This window comes from Ochlerotatus camptorhynchus, unplaced genomic scaffold, assembly GCF_037179485.1.
Source record: "Ochlerotatus camptorhynchus isolate MF236.1 unplaced genomic scaffold, CSIRO-AGI_Acam_v1.1 ptg000064l, whole genome shotgun sequence".
In the NCBI taxonomy this organism is placed as follows: domain Eukaryota; kingdom Metazoa; phylum Arthropoda; class Insecta; order Diptera; family Culicidae; genus Ochlerotatus; species Ochlerotatus camptorhynchus.
Window position 1 is genome coordinate 4,067,518 of NW_027040554.1, and position 25,929 is coordinate 4,093,446.

Below are 25,929 nucleotides of genomic sequence, written 5' to 3' on the forward strand. Positions count from 1 at the left end.
TCCTGCTCGGGAGGTAAAATACCAAAGAATAATACCCAAAAATTACATGCAAAATACTTTGTAAATAACAGAAATTTATATTTGACTACCAACGAAATACCTGTGTGGTATTGTTAAGGTAATTTGGTATTGGAATGGTATTGTGGGAACATTTTTTGGTATTTTATCACTCATGCCAGACTCATTCATACCAATTTAAGGTTTCGAGATATTTGTTCCTGCTCGGGTGGCAAAGAAATTTGATTATTGTTGGTTGATTCCAGATATCTCTTGGAGCGACTTTCTAAGAATGAGCGTCCTCTGGGTTGACATCAATTGCCTTACGAATAAATGCCAAGAACCTAACAGTATTTTCCAACAGACTCCAAATATCTCAAGGATCAAGGCCATAGGCCTAACGTAGTATTAAGAAAAGTGTTCATACCCAAGCAGGAACGAATATCTCGATACCTTAAATAAGTATGGATGAGCCTGACATAAGAGGTAAAATACCAAAAAATAATACAAAAAAAAATATTCCCACAATACCATTCCAATACCAAATTATGATAATGCAATACCAAAATAATACCACACCGGTATTACTTTGGTATTCATTTATCAATTTAAGTTATTTACAAAGTATTTTGCATGTACATTTTTGGTATTATTCTTTGGTATTTTACCTCTTATGTCATGCTGGTCAATACCAAATTTTGGTATCTGATCAGAATTAGGTATTCATTAGTTATTTTCTCCTGCTCGGGTGCTCGGGTTATTGATTGAGTCCATCGGTATGATTAATTAGAACACTTCAGGTATTTTAGAGGTCAACTTTAGCCATTTGAATATTTTCATACTGAAAACCTGAAGTGATTGCATTTATTCTAATGTTCTTAAAAAAATGTCACAAAATACCCTTTTTTAGAGATCTCAACAGGGGTGAGTGAGTGAGATAGTGATTTATGTCTCTACTTCAGTCGTTTAAGTAGGCTTTGTTGCCCAACTTCAGAAATTTCATGGATCAATTTTAGAAATATTTTGGACCAATACCAAAGACCATATTGACATAATTTTGGGATCGAAATCCACAAAAAGTTTCAAAAACTTAAATAGCTCAAAATTACCCTAGTCAATATTTTTCGGACAATTTTCTTTAAAAATCTGAAATTGTTGCATTCTGTGACAATTTCAAGCAAGACACTACAAATGTCAAATGTTTGTATTATTCGTTTAAAATTTATTTAGTTTTTGGGAAATTTTGAACAGAAAACTTTTTTTAAGTTTTCCTAAAAGCGTGCCAGTGCTATGTTAGAAAAAAAAAGTTGAATTAAAACTTCAAACATTTGTCCAAAAGTTGTCGTACAAGGAATTTTGTCAATATTTCAATATTTAAATAGAAATCTTGGATTTTTCTCAAAGGTAGCCTTTCTCATGCACACATATGACGTGCAAAACTATTTGAAATCAATTATCAAAGCTCCAAAGTTCTCAGGTGCGTGTGACTATTATTGGCAACCTCTTTTGCTTAGACAACCTTTTCATTTGAACTGTGCGTATTAACCAGCTGTTCTATTATCGGCAACTTGAAATAAGCCGCATTTTGTAGTGGGTATATTTTTTATTTAAAGGAAAAATCTGGCATAACAGGATTGCTAAGTCATAAAAATGTATTCAGATTGAAGCTGACAGACTACGGAATCGTTTGAATACATTTAGAGACGTGTTTTAATGGAGAAATGCAGTGAAACTTACGTTTGAAGTTTTGGTTGCTGAAAACTGTCAATGGGTGCCGAATAGTTTTTTACCAATAATTACTCGAATTTTGGCTTTCTTGTCATTTTTCAATGATCAAGTACTCATGAGAATAATTCTTATGCGGTTTTGACATCAACATTTCTAACTGATTTAGATGAATTTAAGCAATCACGCGTTTATAATCGGTAGAGTGAATATATTATTAAGATTTCTTCGGTACAAGTTACTTTAATAGCATTACATAAGTTAGTAATTACGATAATCAAAACACTGTCACGTTCTGTCACGACAAAAAATTCGATGAGATTTTGAAAAAAAATCTCTATCATCGTTTTCTCATCCAATGATAGTGACAGAAGTATCTCTGTAAATATCGCGTGAGATCTTTCATTGAAAATGACATTTGCCAGCCCTGGCTGCAGTAAAAGCTTTTTTCTTCGTGCACTAATACTTGTGAGCAACGAATGGCCCGTGCCTTTTCTGTTTTCCGCTTCTTCTACTGTTATCTGTGATTCGCTGAGTTACCACCTTTTGCAATCAAGCTAGCGTCACTCACCAACTATTCATTACTGCACGAAAATTTATTCGGCGAATTTGACAGCAATTTGATTCACAGCCGAAGAATATTCGCAGCGAATGCTTCTGAATGAAGCGTGAGCAGCTGGAACTGCACAGAAAAAAGGCAGCTACAGCTTGTTCAGGCAGAGGTTCCTGGGGTAAAATGCACCCGTTAAGGAACTCAACTTAGTTGTTTACATTCACTACATACATGAAAACTTTGAAAAAATACCATAAAAAGTGATTTTAAGAAATGATAAAATAATCAGAAAATACCACTAATCGGGGCAAAATGCACCCATGCTGGAGTAAAATGCACTACAACAAAGGGCAAGACGCACCATAATAATGAGACAAAATGCTCCCCAACAATGGGACAAAATGCACTACAATAATGGGGCAATATGGCTCTCCTTATCATGACCAATTGATGCAGAAGAACGTCTTCGTTTTTGACTGCCTCCAGTTCCGATCGTAGTTGTTTTAAAGTCCATGGCCACTTAAAATACTTCGGAACGTTTCGCACAATTTTTGAAGAAAGAATTGAACGTAAACAAGCTTGTTTACTAAAGGATCATTTTTCTCCGAACTTAAGAGTGCATTTTGCTCCGAATGTATAAAGAAAATGTTTTTGATCTTTAAATAGAAATATATATATTAATACTTATTCGTATTTCATCTGAAAGATGTAGCTCTAACGTCAGTCAAATGGGTAATATTTTTCACCGACGCTTAATAATGTTTGAATCGCTTAAAAATCTTAACAATGCAGACAACAAAATTACACTACATCCAATGCAAACTGATTTTTGGTTTATTTAAATTATCTGATAGCATAGAGCTGCCGTACCGTGTTTCAAGGATCAGATTTTGTATGGTCATTTCCACAAGCGCTTTTGACCCAGATCTTGGTCGCCTTAAGGTGCTCTCATTCACAAGCTCCATCCGGTGGACCACATCCGGGTGGTAGCCGATAAAATGCCGCTTGAAGTTAGCGGCATTGAATTTTGTTTGCTCGTAGCAACACCTTCATTCTGCATCGATGTTCGCCAAACACCGATATTTGGTGCCAGACGAATCGCGAATCACTTCCACCACGTCAGAAATTTTTCTTTTCAAAGTTCCAGGCTGACGCTTAACAATTTCTCTCATGGCTTACACGATTAAATAATATTCACGTCGAATATTAAAACTATTCACGGTGAAGAATATTCACTGTCGTAAATTATCGCGTCCGAATACGACGGATTGAAGAAAGACAATAATAGAACCAGACGGAATGAAAGACATCACTCACAGGTCACTCACAGAGGCTCTCATCAATGACAGTATTCGGTTCGTTCGTGAACTCAAGCCTTAAACCCGTTACATTGAAAGCGTTCGGAGATGATAAACGCTTTCGAATAGTACGAGGCGAGTATCAGTAACCCTGCATAGATAAAAATTCTAAATTTTAATAGTAATGTAAACATTCATTCGCGTAAACTTGTATTTCATTTCACGCAACCGAGCAACTTGTAAAGAATGTTGCTTACAAAAATGTTCTTTTGTATACAATATTTGCTACATTGCATGAAATGTCTCAGAACTTTACATGATATATAATGTAAACTTATATGATATGTGACGCTCCATTTATGTGCATCATACTGAACAGGAATTTACACTACTTTTTCGAACTGTGTAGTTACTAAAGAACCCAAAAGGCCTCCGGAAATCATACTAGAACGAGATTTTTTTATTAATATATCCGTGGTTCAGCTAGGTTCATTAAACCCACCGATAGACGCAAAAAAAACTTTAATTTGGATAATTTTTGCATTACGAAAGTTCTGTTCTAAAAACGTCTCTCTGTTGAATAAATTCAATTTGAAATCTCTTTTCTGCAGCAAAATGACGTTCGTAGAACAAAGTTTCTAGAAATAAAATTCGCTTATCCTTATATCTTCTTACATGAGAATGTCAAATAATGACGCGATGAAAATTTACCATATTATTACCGTTATGCACCGATTGCCAGACAGTGCGTTAATCTGGAAATTTTATTTTATTAACTTGTGAACACTTAGAAAAATTTATGGAAATTTAGGTGCTCTGAGACTGGCATATACGAGCGTCAATTTTGACATCAAATGGAGTCATAGTAGACGTGAAATTCAGCTTAATCAAACGTACTTTTCGTCGAGTAACGAACTTTTCTCTCCCAGTTGGCGCCACCGGGATTTTCTGAGGCATCAAATCTCTGATCACGGGAAATAAAGCCGTTGGTACCTGGTAGTTGATGCATCGATAGATAGGGCCCATGTATGAGAGCTGCACACTTAGAAACATAGATGTAAATTTAGGTGCTCTGAGCTCAATCAAACATACTTTCGAACAAACATCTTTGACATAAAGGATGAGACGTAAATAAACATGTCATGTAAAATTAAGTGCTCCGAGACTGAAAAGTTCGAAAGTACACAGCAAAAAATAAAAAAAGACAATTGACACCGTCTTCAACCAGAGGTTGTATAGACTGAATACTTAACACTAGACAATGAACAACACACAACACCCAGTAGACCAGTAGAGAAATTTCCGGGTTGTGAAAAGTTCCACTGGCTGGAGCGGGAATCGAACCCTCACTTCGTGGCACTCACAATACGCCTGAACAACGGGTGACGCCGCTAGCCGCACGACCACGAAGCCCAGATTTTTTATTATTACATCCAAGAGGATGCACTTCAATCATGTCAAAAATCTCATGTTATTTTTATGGCCACAAAAATAAACAAATGCAGTAAAATCAGCATAATGTTAGTTTATGCACTGTATAAATGACAATTTTGTCCTTTTTGGCCAAAAATATACACCATATTTTTGACACGATTGAAATTAATGTTTTGCAATGTTTTACGTTTGATTGAGCTGAATTTCGTGTCTATTATGACTCAATTTTATGTCAAAACTGACGCTCGTATATGTCAGTCTCAGGCACCTAAATTTACATACTTTTTTTTTTAAGTTTGCAGCTCGCTCTATCGATCCATCAACTCATGGACCGGGTACCAACGGCTTTACTTCACTTCTGAATGAAGGCCTGATCAGATATTTGATGCCTCAGAAAATCCCGGTGGCGCCGACTGGGAGTGAACCCAGATCCTTTGAGGTGAGAGGCAATCACACTTCCCAAGTAACAATTTTGATTTTATTAGGGTTCTGGAGACCATGATTTAGACTTGTAGCATGCTTTACAATCTCTATAAAACTTGCAATGTTACTTGGGTTACCACTTCATCACCGGCGTCGCTGATTTTGCAACACAATAACTATATGTGATGATTCTGAAGGATACAAAAGGGTCATGGAGCATACGTCATGTTGCCATCACATCACAATTTATTAAATATAAAAAAAAAACAGTTTAACCTTCCTAATGCATTGGTGTCATTTCTTTTTGCCAGGAAACATTGCAAATTTTTCCTAATCCTTTTTCTAATAATTTTCAATTCGTGAGTAAATGTCCATTTAATGTACACGTTTATTTTTTGTTTCTGGTTCAACTGCATGCTGAGGACTTCTACCTGATTCACGGACAACTCTATGCCATAAGAGGATAACTTTTTTTTATACTATAGACTTGATTAATGTTCGTTGTAATCATGTTGTATTATTGTGATTCATGTTTTTACGCCTTTTCTAGGCTTTTCCCCATCAGGTTTCATTTAGACACGTTAAGTCCGATGAAGAAAAACAAATTAAATTACATAAATGATCCTTATTCCTAATGAAAGGTCGTTATCAAAAAATTCTAGGAAACTTCAGCTTAAAAAAAGCTAAAGACAACAACATGGCTATAAAATTGTCGTAAACTTGTTTTAAATTTGTTAAAATAGCCATAACATGAAATTATTAAATGGTACCAAAAACGGTTAAAATAACCAATTTGCGAATTAGTTTAAAATGGCAATAACAAAGTAGCTAATCATTCAGGGAATAAAACAAAAATTACCGAACCCCTTCCTTTCCACCTTCAACCCAAACGCTTTGCATGAAGAATTCTGTTAATAAGTTTAAAGATTTAAATGTTTTCTAGTTGCTTGAAAAGTTTTTATGGTTTTAAACAAATTTTCAATATTTTCTTTACACACAATAAAAGATCAAATCTCAATTTTGGTTATCTCATAAGCGTTGATAAGCGTAACGTTGATAAGTGTTACTTATTGTTACATACGGGTGGTAGGGGGTTCAAAAACAAGATTTTTTTTGTGCGTTGCGAAATTTGTGAACAGCACCTATTGTTATAAGGTTTGTTAGCGTACTTGATTTTTTGCTTGTGCTGCAAGTTGCTGCAAGAAAATAATACAGGAATCCCCGATTTCCGTGGTGCGTCTTTGCGTCTACCCACCGCTATTTCTCAACAGTCTTTCAACCAATTGAGCTGACTTTTTGTGAAAAGTGTGTTGTTGGCTCTAACAACATACGAAAAATCAGCTCAATTGGTTGAAAGATTGCTTAGAAATGGCGGTGGGTAGAAGGTACCACCAATCGCGTAGACCAGATTTTCTTACAACAACTTACAGCAAAAGTAAAAGAGCAATTACGGGAACAAATTTATTATCAGACTTAAAGGAAAGCTTTATGCCAGAGAAAGTGACTATCACACTATCCATTTTGTGATTTTATATGTCTCTCTGATAATGGAATTAATTAGGAATAAGTTTGATAAAATCCACAAGTAACCATTGTCCTGGAAATGCCTTGTAAAATCAGTCATGAGCGGCGTTATTAAATTTCATAAATTTTAAGAACATGCTTGATAGTATACACAAATATACTATCAAGCATGTTCTTAAAATTTATGAAATTTAATAACCATTATAATACCTTCAACATAAAAACAAAGCAGTAGGGAAGATGGGGGTTAAATGCTCAAGTTAAGAAAGATCTGCGAATAATTTTATTTGTCTTAAAATCATTTGATTTGAGTTTGAGTATATGGAACTCTTCTTAATCCACACTTTTTTAGTTGCAATATAAAACTCCTCTTATCTAATCTCAGTAAGGCGCAAATAAATAAAAACGAAACCAACCATACACAAAATGTTAATTTCCTCAAAAAAATACCCTATGCAGAATATTGGCTCATTCGGAAATGATACAGGCACAGACAAACAGACATAACACATTGAATAATTCTCACTGTAAAACATCGTCGCTAAAACATTACCGCCATCTGTTGAGTACACTGTGGTGGGTAGTACGCTGAACAGATGGCGATAGTGTGTAAACGTCAAACTCAAGGGAAATGACTATGCGCGCCACAGGTGGTGGTACTACCAACTACGATACTTTTAAATTGACAGTTAAAAGCTTGTTCGATGAACATCTTGCGAGTGTTATATCTGTTTGTCTGTGATACAGGGTTGCGCAAAATCGTCAAAGTTTGAACTTTTTTCAATTGAAATTTTTTTCAAAGTGGATAAAATTTCGGAAATCGAACATTTGTTTTGTTTTGTGTCGATTGACTTAAAAATGTATAAAACGCTTAAGTCTTGTTTTAACATGAAACAACCGTATTGTAGAAAATTTATACACTGACACTGAAATTTCGAAAGTCAAATATTTTTTTGATGCCAACTGATTTTCGGGAATCGATTTTTATTTTGGTGCCAAATAGCTTAAAAATGCATGCAACGTCGAGATTTAGTGTTATCTGTAAAAAAAAACTGTTTGCCAAAAATTTACTTAACGTGGATTTACGAAAAAAAAATCCGGAAAGTTGATTTTTGACAAAAAAAAAATCGAGTTAACATGCATTTTTAAGTCATTGGGCATAAAAACAAAATTTCTAAAAAATGTCATCAGGATTTTTGGCATAAAAATGATTTGATTTAACACTGGATCTGGACGTTTCATGCATTTTTAAGTCATCGATATAAAAAATGTGCGAGTGCCGAAATTTCATGTTTCCCTACTTCGTATTTTTTTTCTGATAAAATAACCCAAATCATGTAAGATTGAGCTCAAATTTAGTAAAGGGTCTTTTTTCAATGCAATAAAAATTTTGTACATGTACGGTTATAAAATTCGACTGTCACTTTTTCCCCATAAATTTCATTGGCACCCTAATTCTCAGCAGGGAATGTTTCCTTTCAACCCTAAACCTTTCCTTAGTCGACCATTAATAATGTATAATTAACATTTAGCATGCTTTGTAAACAATGTTTGTGCAACATTTAACAGACTAACGAAAACCATGTGAATATACTCGCTTTGTAACAAATAACAAATGATCCAATATGCCAAATCAACAAGGGACAGCGAACATTTTAAGCATCAAACTCCACAACAAACCCTTCGTTCTAAAAACCAGAATAGCAACAAAAGATAAAAGGTAATACAATATCGATAAGTGAGTGTAAAATAGTAGTGAGGAAATCAATATAGCATTCGGTTGAAAGGAAAAAGAAAACTCTTCATCTCAACTCTCGATCAGCCATGTGTGTGTGTGTGTCGTCGGGTGTGTGTGAGTATGTTTAGGTGTTTGTAAGTGTGTTTGTGATCCTGTTTGGCTTCCCATTAGAACAAACTTCACTTAAATTTGATTTCGTTTGATTGTTGGTTCACTCACTGGGATCGTTCTGTATCGGACCGTATTCGTAATTTGGAAGATTTGTTAGATCGATCGTGTTGCCGCTTTCGACGCCGATGTTGGCCGATTTGGCCGTCCGATGGCAGCACCCCTTCAGCAGTCCGCCGCAAGAGCCCTGAAGCAGCCCGCCGGACATCCAGCAGAGCAGGAAAAACTCGCAGGTCCCGCCCTCGTGCTGGCACTGCAGTTCCGACCGGACACCACCACGGAATCCACCGCCGCCGTTGCCCACGCTGCCGATGCCTCCGCTACCACCAACACCACCAACTGCGTTTTGAGTAGTAGTAGTAGTAGTAGTTGCATAGGAGCTAGCTTTAGATCTAGATGCTCTTTTAGGAGGATAGATGACACGGTAGTTTGGCAGTTTGCTTACTGTTGTGTGTGCTTTCGGTACGGGGTAGGGATTATGGATGGTAGGTGGGATAACATATGGTCTATAGATTGCGAGATCAACTAAAACAAAAGCAGTTTATGAGACATATATATGGAGGAGAGGAAAAATAAATGGAAAATTTGGATTACATTGGTTTGGCAGAGTAAAAGAGAGGGCGGTTCGGCACAATAGTATGTACAGGATTGGAAGCAAAAGAGGGTGGCGACGAAAATCATAAGCTCTCAAAAGCGGAAGCATAATGTACTTTGATGGGATGAAAGTTTTGTCTTTCGAATTGTTTGAGTTCTTCACAAGTTTTTAAAGTAGAGTTTTTCACAGTCGTTTCTTTTGAGATACTTACCTATAAGATTATTAGAGTAAAGTTCAAATGTTTAATAATAAAGGATCTTCTATTCAATTTGAAATTCGAAATTCCAGACTTCAATCTTGAAATAATATGAGTCAAAAGTCTTTTCAAGTAAAAGTTCTGTTCTCACAGTTTAAAAAAGTAGTGTAAATTTCTACTTAATATGATGATCATAAATTGAGTGTTATATATCATAATTTTACAGTATAGATAGATCGTCTAAAGTTATGAGTTATTTCATGGTAACATTTATTGCAAGTTGCTAGTTCGCATTAAACTAAATAGAAGTTTACATGCATGGATGTTTGGACAAATTTACATTCATGGATGGAGGACAAATGTTGGAGAATCAAGGAATAAGATCGAAAACATATAAGATATAAGGGTTGTATTAAAATCGCTTTGCTACTGTTCTCTGCTTACTTTTCATCTGACAACTGAAGATGTTCATCACCATCAAACAATTGTCGAATACAAACTGGGCATTACTGGGGTCCACTTTCACGTCTTCTTTCGTAAAAAAATAGTTGGATTCCTCAAACCAAAAAAAAACAAATCTCAGCTCCAGCTGATGCCGTAATCGCCAAACACTTGTTCCTTTCCCAAACGCTCGACCGTAATCCGCATTAGATCTGCTGGCATCACCGAGAAAGGCGATCGTGACCACTATTAGATCGTCTGGGGAGGTTCAGCTACCTGTGGCAGGCAAGTGCATGCGCGCCTTATACCGGTTGACCGCAGCCCTCAGCAGATTAACGATTTACATCATATCCACTTATCTTCCATCGTGAGGAAGGGAAGTCAGACGGGCGCGGAAACCTTTTACCCGCAGTACAAATGTAGAAACACGACGAACCATCCTCGCGGGTCCGTCCGATGATAGTAGTGAAATGGTGATGCTGATGATGATGATGATGATGATGATGATGATGATGATGATGATCGAGCCAGCCCCCTTCCTCCTGCGCATTTTTAAGGGCTGCGAGTCTTTTTAAGGCATAAACGTTGATCACGCTTAACTAGCCGGCTTGAACCGGTTGCGACTGAAACAGGTAACGTGTTCAATCGCTCTCCATGAACCGGGCTAAAAACTGCATCTGTGGAACGTCACATTATTGGCAGGCAAAAAAAGGAAGAGACAGGGTCCATAAATATCGGCAAAAGGCCAAACGAAAGTGAGAGTGCCCATCATGCAGCCGTCGTCGTCATCGTCGTAAGAGCAACCCACTCCTCGTCGCGAATGGTGAAAGAAAGTTTACGTAATATGTGATAACGGGGGTACCGGATCGTGTGCTCATAGATCGGTCGATCGGACGTAGATAGGGGCGAGGGAGGCGCTGAATTTTTTTTTCCTTCCGTGCCTATCTGCCTTCCTTTCCGTCTCGAGATGTGTGCGAGCGAGGTGGTGATTTATTATCGCTTGAACGACTAGGTAGCCGTTATTTTGTTTTGTTTTTCTTTCTGCTGCTGGTGCTAGATTTGGGGGCCTTCGATTATGACTTTATGGCACAGATCGCCATACGGTCCCAGCGAAAGGAGAAATGATAATGGTGTTAATAAGTGAGTCAATTAAATGCAGCACACGACCGCGATTTTTCCCCCTGTCTTGTCGTAGACATAGCCATTCGCAATGTTGTTGATGGAAGTGATTCAGGGTATTGCATAATTTTTGTTATGAAAACTGGGGCCTGCGGAAATGTTCGATGCGAGGGAAGTACGATTTGTGAGATTGTTACGTACAGCTCACTGGAAAGGTTTTGATCGGTTTAGGAAATGTGAAAAGTAGATCAGGTGGCTTTAGCTGGCTTTCTCGTTGTTTGACACGTAATTCATTGGCTCAATACCTTATTTGACATAGATTATTGAATCGAAAGGAGGCCGCAACTTTTGGAAGCCCCAAAAAAAGATGTGGATTTGTAACTAACTGACTGACTTGTAGGTCTGAACCATTATGTCCATGGTTGATCGGGTACACCCTACCGGGAAATGCAAGATTCTATCACAGATTGCATGAAAAGTATACAGAATTTTCAATGTTTCGCTGCAAGGTTTTTAAAATAATTTGTTAATTTATATATTAGCATATCAGTGTTCACTCGGCTGTCGACAAAAGCAGACCATTCTCGATGTGTGCTACGCGATCGTCTGTTTTCTCGGCAGCAACCATTGTGTGGTCCTCGTCATTGTTCTTCATCAGCAGTTCTTTCAGTCGATGCGTCGTCGACTTTGGAAAGCAACCGTTTCGTGATGAGTGTGTGAGTGCTGACCACGTCTTGCGTCCATTGCTGCAATGGACGCGCTCTGACCCTCGTTGGCGTACAACAATTTGCCATACAATGAAACCACTGGAAGCGGCTCCAGTTCTGATGGAGGAGGCTTTTTGGATAGCGGAAGATAAAGTGTTTATTGTGTTGTACCTTTTGACTATAGTTTTAAGATGTATTGTATAGTGACCAAGAATCCTCGGCTCTGTAAAGTTAATTCGGTTGAGCCTTATCAAATAAATTAATAAACAAAAAATATATATATATATATATATATATATTAGCATATTTTTTGTACAAAATTGTTTTCCCCTTCACATTGCGTCTAGAAATCATTTCGTGAAGGTTTTATACAAAAATATGTATTCTAGAAAATCTTGCTTACACGCTGCAGTCCATTACAAGAACACACATGCAAAGGATGTAATAAATCCAACCTTAAATTTGAATTTAAAAGAATTTGTTATGCCAAGTATCCCTTAAGACGGGTAGATCACCACTTTTTAACCTACCACTGAACCCTAGCCTTTACCAGTTCAGACTTGTTGAACAGGATTCCTTCACTAATAAACGGCACACATCTTAAGTCCTTTTTACGTTCTACGCCTAGTAAATAATAACAAGGCTCGGGTTGCTTTCCACCGAAGATGATCTCGAAACATAGAAAAAACGGGTTAGTATTTACATACTGTAATGGACCGGAATCCGAAAACTTTGTCCATAAATCTGGACACTTTTAAGAGCTGATTTTCAAGGCCAAATATTCTCTAAGTGCCCCTTTAATTTTATGATGAATCTATGGGGACGTCCATGTTCATTAGATTGTTTCAGAATAGGTCAATCCTGGAATTTCAATCGCTACCTCATTTTCCCACATCGCATATAAATGCAGACATAAACCAAGGCCTACTTTGGTCAAATTTACGCAGCAAATAAATTTTACGAATGTTCTGAATCTTTCGGCGGGTCATCTGATGACCACTCAGAGCCAATGACCAGCTAATATATCAAAAATCACCATTTTACTTCTTTTCTAGTTGCAGAGTATAATCAAGGCATACTTTGATCAACAATACAAGGTGTCCCAAAATAAACAGAACTTTTTAAATATCCCAGCTCCTGTCGAAAATCTCATGAAATTTTTAAGGCCACAAAATTAAACAAATGCAGTAAAAGCAGCGTAATGTCAGTTCATGCATTGTATTAATGATAACTTTGTCCTTTTTGGCAAGTAACACCATATTTTTGACATGATCAAAGTGTATCCACTTTGATGGGATATCAAAATTGTTTTTTTACTGTGAAGACTTAAACGATGACGAACATGTTGGCCAGCTGAAATTCAAAAAGTGATTTCATCAAATATTAGCCGAAATCGTCAGTGAGAGTTGTGGATATGGAATTAAGTACCGCCATTTCAACAATTTTTCGACTGAACATTTGGACCTCCGAATGGTATGCGCGCGATTTGTTCCGCACAAGTTGACTGACGACCAACAATTGCTGAGAATTCAACATTCGAAAGCCATCATTAAGGAGGCAAGAAAGGACAAAAACTTCCTGTACAGCATTGTGAAATGGGTGTTTTCAATTTGATCCAGAAACCAAGCCCAATGGAAACCTCCAAGCGAGTCAAGTCCGAAAAAAAAAAGCCGTTTGGAGAAGTCAAAAGTGAAGACAATGTTGATTTGTTTCTACGATTCGAAGGGGATTATTCATAAAGAGTTCTTTCCAATTGGCCGAACGGTTAATGCTGTATTCTACCTTGATGTTTTGAAGCATTTGATGCATCGTATTTGGCGTATTCGGCCCGAATACCGCGAAGAAGGAAATTGGCGCTTGCTGCATGATAATGCTCCTTCTTCTTTCTTCCCTATATTTAACGTCGGTCTCTGTTCCGCAATCTAGTGCCAATCACCGACGGACATCGATTGCCATCCATTGACGGCAATCGAATGTACAGGAAGGCAGCTTCCACACCTGCGTAGGATATCGCACCCATTCAACAACACACATGGGCCGGGACCAACGGCTTTACTTCCCTTCCGAAGGAAGACGTGACCAGAGATTTTTATGCCTCAGAAAAATCCCACCGACCTCGGCTGGGATTGAACCCAGACCCATTGGGGTGTTAGAAAGCAGTCACGCTTACCACAACACCACCGGCGCCGGCTGATAATGCTCCGTCACACTATTTTTTTTTACTGAAAAATCGCGTTTCAACCATCAATCATGCCCCATATTCGCCTAATTACATTTACCGATGAAAGGAAAGCATTATAAGGACGTTGAAGACATCCAAAAGGCTTGTACCACCATCCTGAAGGACATCCTTATCGAGGCCATAATACAATGTTTTGATATGCTGTTAGATCGTGCAAATAGTTGTATTGAGTTCGAAGGGGACTATTTTGAATAAAATAAAGTCGATTCGTCGAAAGAACAAGTATTTGCTCTTTTTTAAGTCCTGTTTACTTTGAGAAACACCTTATACATAATAATCAAGATTAAGGTTTGATCCGGGCTACCGGATGACTTTCCAGTGGACACTTAGTATTTACAACCTGGTTGTGGTTTGGATTTGTAAAAATATTGATCAGCACTACCCATAGATGTCTGTTGCTGTGGATTTCCAGCATCACCTTGTTCTAGCCGACGGGTACCTTTTCTCCCCCTATGGCCTCACGGAAACCCGCAATAAAACCGGAACCACTTGGCCAATCTGTTCCAATTTTCAGTAAGTCATAATTTTGAACATTTTTCTACTCACTGTTAAAATTTCAGTCAATCATGGTGAGACAAAAAGTTATACCCATGCAAACGTTGCTTTTCGTATGCCTGTTTGCAAAAATAAAAACCACACAAAGAGCGTTAGGCACTCCCCCAAAAGTAAGGCAAGTGATGTTCATTTGAAACGCTAATAACTTTTCGCCGGTTACTCGGATTCACATCCGGTTTAGAGTAAAGTTGTTCCCAATATTCAAAAGGTTCTACATTTTGTTCACGAAGAAAATTGACCAACTACAGTGCCACCTAGAGCCGCGAATGCGAAAGTGACTCGTTCCCCCATACATTTTGTCTATATTCCACATACAAACTTCAAGCCATTTGAGCGAGTGATTCTCGCGATCCAAATAATTTCTAATTTTGGTAGGGTGTTTCTGACCCCCCAAATTACTATTCCAGGGAGTAGCGTTTGAAATTCTAGACTTTGACTTTTTTCCATATAACGCTCAAGCACTCTAATGTTCATCTGACATAATTGTTCTGTTGCCAAGTGAATGCAATGTTAAATTGCTTAGTTATGCTTAGTTATTACGATGTAATATTCCTGACGTTTTGGCTATGGGTTGTAGCTATTTTCAAGGGAAAATATTGTCTGTCGTTATTGTCAATAGTTTAGTGGAGATAGAGTAAAATTACAAGGAAAATCAGGAAAAAAATACATTGCACAATGGACCAGGAATAAAATCAAGAAAAACTAATATTAACGCTCTACGATTGCATTCCATTTAGTTAATGTATTGATCAGAGTTTCTTGACATCGTTAGCACTACAAAGCAGCTGAAGAAATAAAAGCTGACATCTTCAAGTAACTGAGATATACGAAAATTTCTATAATTGGTCTGAAATGCTCGGTTTTAGCATTATATTTGGAAAATTCGTTCAAAATAATTCTTTTATTATTGTTCGTTAACCGTTACTGATCAATTCGGTCTTTTTCAAAGCAATTCTATTATTTGCTGGAGTTTTTCTCGACTTCTCAGGGCAAAGACTATCATTGAGCTTGCCACACAATTATTTACAAATTTATGCATTGATATTGGCATCGAAAGCTCTCAATTAATAATTGTAGAGGTGCATGTAGAACACTAAGTTGAGAGCACGCAATAAGAGATAAGCAATAAGCTTGAAATGCGAAGAAGAAGAAGAAGAAGAAGAAGAAGAAGAAGAAGAAATAAAAAATAAAGTAGATAGCAATAAGACGTGGTATTCATTCAATAGGGATACCTTTATGGTGTGTTATGAGAAGCATATGAAAGACCAAGAATGATTGTAGAACATGTTCGTAATATAGCCATCAAACCGCAGTCGAAAATGTAATCAAAGGTTCTACTTTGGACCCGGCAATTTTCATATTTATTGCTACTTAAATGGACAAAATTATTTGACATCCTAACTTCCATCAAAAAAACCAACCTGTACAAAACGCATAGTCAAATCAGTCAAATGGCATATTTGACAGAATTTTCAAAAAATCTGAACATGGCCATCACGTTGCAATAAACAGTTTTCACATGGAATATCCTGCACACACTAATCCAGGCCGCTTCCGTTCGGTAAATTTTGAACTACAGAACTGTTCAGTAAAAGTTTAAGAATCAGTGAAAAATCCAATTATTAGAAAATTTATTCCAACTTGTACAGAATTTGTTCGGTTGACCCCATTTATTGTTGAAAAAAAAAATTATAAATTTTCTTGATTTCTCACTTGTAACGGTCATTTGAAAATTTTACCGACTTGTTCTGCTGTACAAAAAGCCGGTAAATTCCTACCGACTTCGGTGATCTGAATTAAGTGTGCACTATCCGACATTACGAATGTTTATCGACTCCCGAAAGGAGCTTGGGAATGTTTAAACATTTTGCAACAACGAATTTGGGTCACATTTTTGAGAAGGTACACTTTTTATAAAACCTGTTGGTAAACTTTTCCGCATAATTCTGCGAAGCGCTTAATTATATTTGCAGACGATTATAGTTTATTTTAAGTGAAAGTGAATGGTGGATTAGTGAAAGTGAAAGTAATACAATACTAGTAGTATACTCTACTAAAACGCTTATCATTATTCTTCATATTTTCTTCGTTTTCCAAGCTTATTGCTTATCGCATATTAACTTATTGCACTTCTTCCACAGTTATAATTTGAGAGTTTTTGTTATATGTATAAATTTGCATTAGTATAATTGTGTGGCAAGTACAATCATACTCCATTGTCCAAGGAAGTCGAGAAATAATAATATTATTTAAATAGGACGTTAGATAGGGATAAAAACGATAGGCTTCAAGACCAATATGCACAATGAACGGATGCCATATTGGTCATTAGGCATAATGGACGATAGGAATTGCGTATTGCGCACATTATAAGTGTAGAAACGCTAATCAAAGTGCGCTTTTACGTTAATTCGATTTGGTGTCTTCGGCGCACTTATAATCGGTCCATGTCCTTGTTCTTCAATGTTTGTCAATTTTTAAGTGCCCAAGGTTTTCAATTTTGTAAAAGTAATCATTTTTCATTAGCTTTTCTTTCATAAAATTATAAGTATTGAACAAGAACATTTTGAAGTCTATAAGTTTTTATAAAATCTATACTTTTTTAGAATTTTTACTCAAAATTACAAAAAAAAAATCTTTTTTTCATATAAAGAATTTTCTTTTCTCTAAAACTTTGTTTCAGACGTAATTTCGATTAGGAGTGATTTTGTCATAATACAATTTATTTAAAAATATAAAGTAAGGTTAATGTCCCTGATGCCGGAATAAATATTTCTTATATTGGGCCCATGCATACATTTCCAAGGAAATGATTTTTTGACAATTTTTCACTGGTAACCAAAAATGTCCATCTATCGATTTTTTTTTTAAATTATAATTTTCATATCCATACACGCTTAATCATCATTTTTATGTTCGGTGTTCTTTTATAGTGGCTTTTTTCAAGAAAAAATATTATTTGCTGATGACCCGATTCAAGACAAAAAAAAAATAATACTGATATTCAGTTGATCTAAACTGAATGTCGGATGAAGATGAAAATACTGAAAATAGCGATTTTGTTAACTGGTTTCCTTGGCAAATAAAAACTGTTCGGTAATTCAACAAAACTTAGTAAAACAAATTTGAACAAACAGTTTTTGCAGAATTTTCACTGTATCATCATCAAAATTGACAAGCATTACTGAAAACGAACAGTATTTATTATTATTAGCTGTCATTTCATTTTTAGCCGCAATTCACAACGCAGTGCAAGAAAATGAGTTTCAAAAAACGTAAAAATTACATCGAGTCCACTGTAATTCCAGAAAAAAAATTAAGTACTGTTAAGTTTATTCCGTTAGAAAACGAATAAGTCATTATATCGTCAAATCCGGATTCTCTATCGCTAGTTGACAGAAGGATACGAAATGGCTTGCGTAATGGTGCTTTTCAAAATTTACACAGAGTCATTGAATATCCAGGTGGCGAAAGAGTAGCAGGGGACTGAACCTTGTGAGCTGATCTTTTATAAATTATCAAATATTTGTGTAAGTGATGATTTGAAAAAAAAAGTTGAATCGTCGAAAAAACCTTCTTAAAAGGATTTTAGTTGTAAATATAGGGTAAACATTCCTATGATTGCGGTACGTTAGAAGCTTTTGGTTTCTATAGTTGTGTATGGAGTCTCCATACACAATTACAGGAACCTGAAGCTTCTAATGTACCGCAACTATAGGAGCGGTTACCCTACAATTACCCATACAAATCACGTTTACCGAAAATACTTTTAATTTTCGGTTTATAACGGTTTACTGACAAAACAGTATTCGTTTGACAAGTCACGATTACGAATCGTTCGGTAATAGAACCTGTCGCTGAACAGATAACTAAGCGTCCCGCATTTCAAAAATCCAGAATTTTTTTTATATACTTCTGTAATGCAACATAAGAACCATTTCCCCTACGCAATTTTGGAAAAAAAAAATCAAGATTCAAATTGACTGAATTTTAGCACAAGTATGAATGATTGCCTATAACAAACAATTATTCAAAGTTTCATGCAAATCGGAGAAGGTTGAGGTAAATATGTTTTTGTTTACTATTTGGCCTGGAACTACTCAGCACTGTTTTGGAAACATTTCAGAAAATTAGGTAAATTTTCCCCAAAAATCTTATTTCTCTGATTCTGTCAAATCAAGTTCAATTTCCAATTGGGCTTATTTTCAATTATTATTTAACAATCTTATTCTTTGTTTAGAAAAATGGAATTGATTTTATTGCACACTGCTTGATGTACACTTAAAGTACAAAAATCATTGAATTTTTGATCTTCTGGAGAAAAATTTCATTTAAAGATCAGCTACGTTTATATAACAGAAACGGCATTTCTGATTGAAATGGCGTCTGAGCCAACATTTTAGTGCAAAATGATGTCTTAATGGGCAAAATAATACTTTTTAATTTAAGAGAAAAAATCCCAAATATATAAAAATTTCCTATTTTTATGATTTTTTTTCAAAAAAAAAACAATGAAAAAAATGTAGACTTTTGAAATTATTAAAATCATGCACATTTGAAAACTGACATAAATCGTTGAACAAGAACTTTTGGTACAACTTTTGAACTTCGTTTTAACATGAGTTTTGGGAAATTATTCTCATGCAATGATTTAAACTGTCACAAACATTGTTTTCTAAAAAAATAACCAAAAAGTTCATATATTTGACCGAAATTTCTTGTTCCACGATTTGTGTCAATTTTGACGAACCAGTTATGTAAAATCGTTCAAAATTTTTCACTTTTATGAGATTTTTTTAATATTAAAAAGTCAGACAAGGACGTTTGGAGATATTTAGGTTTATAAAATGTTTATGGAAAATTGACTTTAAATTACTTAAATCATGTTTTTTGAATTTTTTTTTTCCCAGAAAACCATTAGTTTCCTCTGCATTTTTGTCTCAGACGTCATTTCGATCAGAAGTGCCTTTTCCGTGCTACATTTTCTTGAAAGATTTAAAAGAAGCCATTTTGAAAATTTGCCGAACTTAAGAGAAAATTTGAATCATTTCCCCTAACAAACAATAACGCAAAGTTTAATACAAAATGCAGATAGTCGAGTTTTTTTTCTAAACTGAAAAGTGATTCCCAACTCATAATAAACATATCAACAGTTTGCTTAGGTAGAAGCAATTAAAAAAAAAAAACAATTGTGTTCCTTCACGAAAGAAAAAGCTGAAAGTAAATCCAGCATTGGGCCACATGTGATTAGGCCGAATGGGTCACTAGGCTAAATAGGTCATTTGGCCGAAATTTATACAGTTCTTCACCTTGCATGTGACATCTGTGATGATCCAAATTTTGGAAATACTCGATGTTCAAATATGGCCGGACTTGTATTTTCCACATTATAAATAAAATAAAATAAAATAAAACAGCTTTCTTTTGAAGATGAACTAAACTTCCACGATTTTAACATTATCCGCCTGAACCGAGATGATTCATATGGTGGCGTACTTTTGGGGATCAAAAAGTGTCACCCCTTCAACTGTCACGATTGTAACTTGACTATGTTGATCACTGGTGAAACAACACGAATAGCAAAACCTCCTGCTCGAGAGAGCCGTCTTAATGCTCTAACTCACTATAATTATAGAGTATGTGGAACATAATCAATGATCTCCATGGTAGTGACCACTTACCAATTATTATTGCAATCAAATGTGGTCGTCAAAAATCAGATCAGTCAATTCAGGTTCATTTTGACCTTACGATTGGAAAAAAATTGCATCGGGGGTAATTCTTGGCATTGACTTTACCGATTCTCTGCCACCATTGAGAGTATCGTTTCTTTACCGAACTGATCTACAAAAGCGCATTATGAGCTCAGAAGCGACGTGTTCCAAGTGCATATTTCAAAAGAAGACCCGCCACCCCTGGATGGGATGACGAATGCACAAAGTTGTATCTTGAGAAATCCGATGCTTTTAAAGATTATCGTAGGCATGAAAGATCGGAGCTTTTTGAAAAGTATCTAAAGCTTGAAAAAAAAAGCTGAAAAACTTACTGAACTTTTATCGAGGGACTTTCTAGAGAAACCTCGATGAAGAATATTCCTCTAAATGATTTGTCCAGACTCTGTCCCAACACAACCAACTCTACGGTATATAGCCCGAAGTAACGGTTAGCGACGCCGGTGATGTAGTGGTAACCGTGATTGTCTCTCACCCCAGCAGGCCTGAGTTCAATCCCAGTTGGCGCCGCCGGGATGTTTCGAGGCATAAAATCTCTGATCACGTCTTCCTTTGGAAGGGAATTAAGGCCGTTGGTCCCCGGTTCATGAGTTGATGGGGCGATAGGAAGGGTCCAGGTGTAGAAGCTGCCTCCCTGGCGTCGGTAGCAGAAAACAAATCAAAGGAAAAAAAAAGTAACGGTTCTCTGGATGAACCATTGACAATGCTGGAATTTTCAATGGCGCTTCTTTCATCGAATAACTCTGCTCTGGGAAGCGATATGATCAAATTCTACCTTCTACCCCGATATTGCTAAAAGTCGATTACTTAACTTGTATAATTACTTTATGGAACTAAATATAGTTCCACCAGCACGGATACAGGTTAAAGTAATAGCTACACACCAAAAAATTCTGAATTTTACTGGCGATGTAAACATCCATGCATGCAAACATTCAAACATGTAAATTTCCTTTTCACGTAAACTAGCAGCTTGCAAGAAATGTTGCAAACAAAAGTGGACAGTTACATACAATATATGGATTATTCCATGATATGTCTCATAAATTTACACGATTTATAATCTAAACTTGTATTATATATGACGCTCCATTTATGTGCATCATAGTAACGGAAATTTACACTACTTTTTTTTAGCTGTGTATTCAAAAGCCTGGGAAACCAGCGTCTGATCACAACTCTTACCGTCCGATCTCTATGTTACCATGCCTGAGGAAATTATTAGAAAAAATGATCCTATCAAGACTTGACCATTGGGTTGAATCAAACAACCTGCTTTCAAATACGTAATTTGGATTCCGAAAGAGTAAAGCAACAAACGATTGTCTAGCGTTTCTTTCTGGCCTTTGCGCAAATAACTTCAGTCTTTTTGGATATTAAGGGCGCATTTGATTCAGTTTCCATAGACATACTGTCAGACAGTCTGCACAGTAGTGGACTACCAGGTATTTTAAATAATGTCTTGTATAATGTGCTGTCAGAAAAACAAATGACCTTCAACCCAGGTCATCTGACAACTTTTAGAATTAGCTACATGGGCTTACCCCAAGGTTCATGTTTAAGTCCCTTACTTTATAATTTCTATGTCAAAGATATTGATAACTGCTTAGATAATCGATGCTCGGTTAGACAGCTTGCAGACGTGGTTTCCCTGAGAGGTCAACGTGCGGAAATCTTGCAAAGACCGCTGCAAAATACCCTAAATAATCTGTAGTTCTCGTCCAGAAATTTTGGGATCGAGTTTTCACCGCAAAAACTGAATTGGTAGTATTTACAAGAAAGTGGTTTACAGCCCAACTGCGTCTAAATCTTTTGGACAGAGACATTACTCAAACTTTGACCTTCAAATACTTTGGAGTCTGGTTTGATTCAAAATGCACATGGGGTACCCACACTATGTATTTGAAACAAAAGTGTCAATAAAGGATCAACTTTCCACGATCAATTTCCGGGACATGGTGGGGTGCTCACCTGGAAGACCTCATTAAACTTCATAAAACGATTATTCTTTCAGTTATTCAGCCACCTAATCAAATTGGAACGTATTCAATATCGTTGTTTACGTATTGCCCTTGGCTGTATGCATTCAACACACAATATGAGTTTAGATGTTCTAGCGGGCGTAAAACCCCTGCAGAACCGTTTCTGGGAGCTCTCATTAACCTTGTGAATGAAAACTTCGAAGCAATGCTAGAATTGAGCACCCAGACTAGATTCGTGCGAATGTACCTTAATTATATGCTATCGGATATCAGCCTTCCGTGCTATAGCCCCCTCGTGTACGCTTTACTAACTACAGTTTCCCATTGACTATGATCTCTCCATGAAACAGGCTATTCAAGGAGTTCCAGAACAACTTCGACCTATCTCAATTCCCCGCATTTTTGTGAAAAGTACCAACAAGTTAATTGCAATAGAAGATTTTCACTGATGGATCACGCATTGATGGATCGACTGGCTTCGGTGTCTTCAATGAACACTCAACCGCCTTCCGGAAACTTCAGCAACAATCAACTTCGCATTGAGGGTGATGTCCGACATGCCCACTAGCGTGATGCAAAATTTGAAATTTTCGCTCCACAAAACTTAAACGGTTTCAAATCGGATCATGACTAACCTCTGAACCCATTTGGTGAGAAACTGAGATCGCACAAACCATTTTAAGTTTGTATGGGAATTACTATGGTAAAACCAAGATTTTTGTTCATGTCTATCTAATAATTCACCATATTGGTCTGCTTCAAAAACTTTCAAATGTACTTGTAGGAAATTTTCCCAGCTACAACTTTGCTGAAAATCACTTTTTGATTAAATGCAAAGATCGAAAGTTATCAATGGTTCAATGCGCTGATGTCTTATGATTATGCTCAATCAACTGCTCAGCAGGCAACATTGGTGTTTCTGGGGCGTTGAATAGGACACAAAAATCATGGCTACTATGTCACACTGCAAACTACAGTGTTGCCTACAGAGCAGCTGCTTGATCATGTCATAAGTTTACCAATCTCTTAAATAATTAATAACTTTTTCCTGTCTCATTTTACATAGAAACGATTTTCAGCAAAGTTGTAGCTGAGAAAATTTTCTATAAGAATGGCTATCGAACTGTTTCGCAGCTCAATATGGAAAAATACTAGAAGGCAATGAACAAAAAGTTGAGATTTCCCATAGTAATTTACATGCAAACTTCAAATGGTTTGTGCGAAGTCTGTTTCTAACCAAATGAGTTGTAACTTTGGGAGGTTAATCAGGACACAATTTGAAACCATTCAAGCACTGTGGAGCGAAAAAGTCAAATTGTGCATCAGTCTAATGCCCACAGACCAGTACTTCATCTTCTCGGATAGTCTCAGTTCGATTGAAGTTCATTAATTTATTTGATAAGGCTCAACCGAATTAACTTTACAGGGCCGAGGATTCTTGGTTACTATACAATACATCTTAAAACTATGCTCAAAAAGTACAACACAATAAACACTTTATCTTCCGCTATCCAAAAAGCCTTCTCCATCAGAACTGGAGCCGTTTCCAGTGGTTTCATTGTATGGCAGTTACGCCATCGTGGGGCAAAGCGCTTCCAACGCAGCAATGGACGCAAAACGTGGTCAACACTCACACACTCATCACGAAACGGTTGCTTTCCAAAGTCGACGACGCATCGACCGAAATAACTGCTGATGAAGAACAATGAGCAGGACCACACAATGGTTCCTGCCGAGAAAACAGACGATCGCGTGGCACGCATCGAGAGTGGCCTGCTTTTGTCGACAGCCGAGTGAACACTGAGTCTCAGTTCGATTGAGGCTATTCGGTCGATGAAACAAGGTAGGCAGTCATCTTATTTCCTTTCAAAGGTAAGGGAGCAGATGATTTTGCTGGTAGAAAGATCATTATATGATTACTTTTGTATGGGTCCCCTCACATTGCTCAATCCCAGGCAATGAGAAGGCAGACTCTGTCGCGCAAAGGTGGGCGCACAACAAGGCGAGATTTATGATAGAAGAATTTCACATGATGAATTTTTCCCATTAGTACGTCAGAGTTCTCTTCTAAGTTGGCAACATGATTGAAAAAGTAATTCTCTTGGGCGGTGGTTACATTCCATTACTCCAAATGTTTCTTCAAGAGCGTGGTTCAAAGATCTGGATGTAAGTCGGGGAGTCATTTGAGTGACGACAAGACTTATGTCCAACCACTACTCGCTAGACGCACATCTCTACAGAATAAACCTCGTTGACAGCAATATATGTAGGTGCAGAACCGGTTATAATGACATCGATCACGCAGTTTGGCATTGCCCGGGTACGGAGCACGGGAGCACGTCTATTGGATACCATAGTGGCCCAAGGTAGACAACCCTTCCGTGAAGTAAGAGATGTATTGGGAACCCATGATCTTCCTTACATGCAGGAGATCTACGAATTCCTTTGTGTATGTCATGTTAGAGTTTGATGTGACCATCCCCTCCTTTCCACACATTTTCCAGCCATTTTGTCCCAGTCTAATTATCCTGCTGTTTCTGTGCTACTTGTCCCTGCCCAGCCAGTATTTGGTCAACTGTTCGAGAGTAGTATCTGAAGGAGGCTTCAGAAAGTTGTTTCCTACCTAGCTCCTTCCAATCGAAATTGTTACTCATTTACCTTGAGCTTGCCACGAGTAATTGGCTCCGCAAAGTGTCACACATGACTGAGCATAGTAAATAAACGAATAAAATAAAATAAAATATTGTTGGAGCTGATATTTGTGCCAATTATTTTCTAATTTAAAATGGGGTTCATCAGAAATAAAGCCTTAACAGACCCTTAACCATAACAAAAGATTCAGCAGCAAATGAAGAAAGCGACATTATGTTGACTCATTGTTCAAACAATATGTCAAAAAGCCTCGAAAGAACCACTCATGTTTCAAAGAAGGAAAAATCTGCTATGCACAATCTAAAGCTAGAAATATCATCAGATGAAAATCTTAAAACTAGGAAGAACTGCTCATGTTCGAAAGAAGCAGCAATCTACTATGAAAAATCAAAGGCAAACAATTTCACACCTGAAAATGTTCCTACTTTCGAGATCTCTCTAATAATTTAAAAGTGTTCATTTTGAAAACATTTACAATCTTGAAATCTAAATTGGAAATTTGAGCAGTTCCACGACAAATGCCCAATTGGAAAACTCGACCATCTTCGATTAGTACGAAACTTTGCATAATATAGTTGGAAATGCTTGACGTAAAATTTCAGACTCAAAGTTGGCATTTTACTATACGAAATTGTCTTTTGCTTGTTTTCTAATTTCTATATACAATTTTCACACTGCCGTACTTTAACGGAACTATCAACTCTATACTGTCATCTCCTCACCCATCGTATAAAATGTTCACTTTAAATCTGATATTGGATGTCTTGCATCTCCAACTTTGTTAATTATTAAATAAGCTTTTGAAGTAATCAAAAACATGGTTAAATAAAATATGTGTTTTGAGCAAT

General features: G+C 36.7%; 1 protein-coding gene across 3 annotated transcripts in view; it reads right to left on the reverse strand.

The window, feature by feature from the left end:
• The window catches only part of LOC135697026 (uncharacterized), a 110,755-nt gene that overhangs the window by 24,185 nt on the left and 60,641 nt on the right, over positions 1-25,929 (reverse strand). For 2 of the 3 annotated variants that reach the window (XM_065216594.1, XM_065216593.1), the window contains exon 4: positions 8,912-9,385. The exons of the other annotated variant lie outside the window; for it this stretch is intronic. In XM_065216594.1, coding sequence (XP_065072666.1) covers positions 8,912-9,385 — 474 coding nt within the window. The remainder of the gene's footprint in view (positions 1-8,911; positions 9,386-25,929) is intronic. 3 annotated transcript variants of the gene reach the window in all.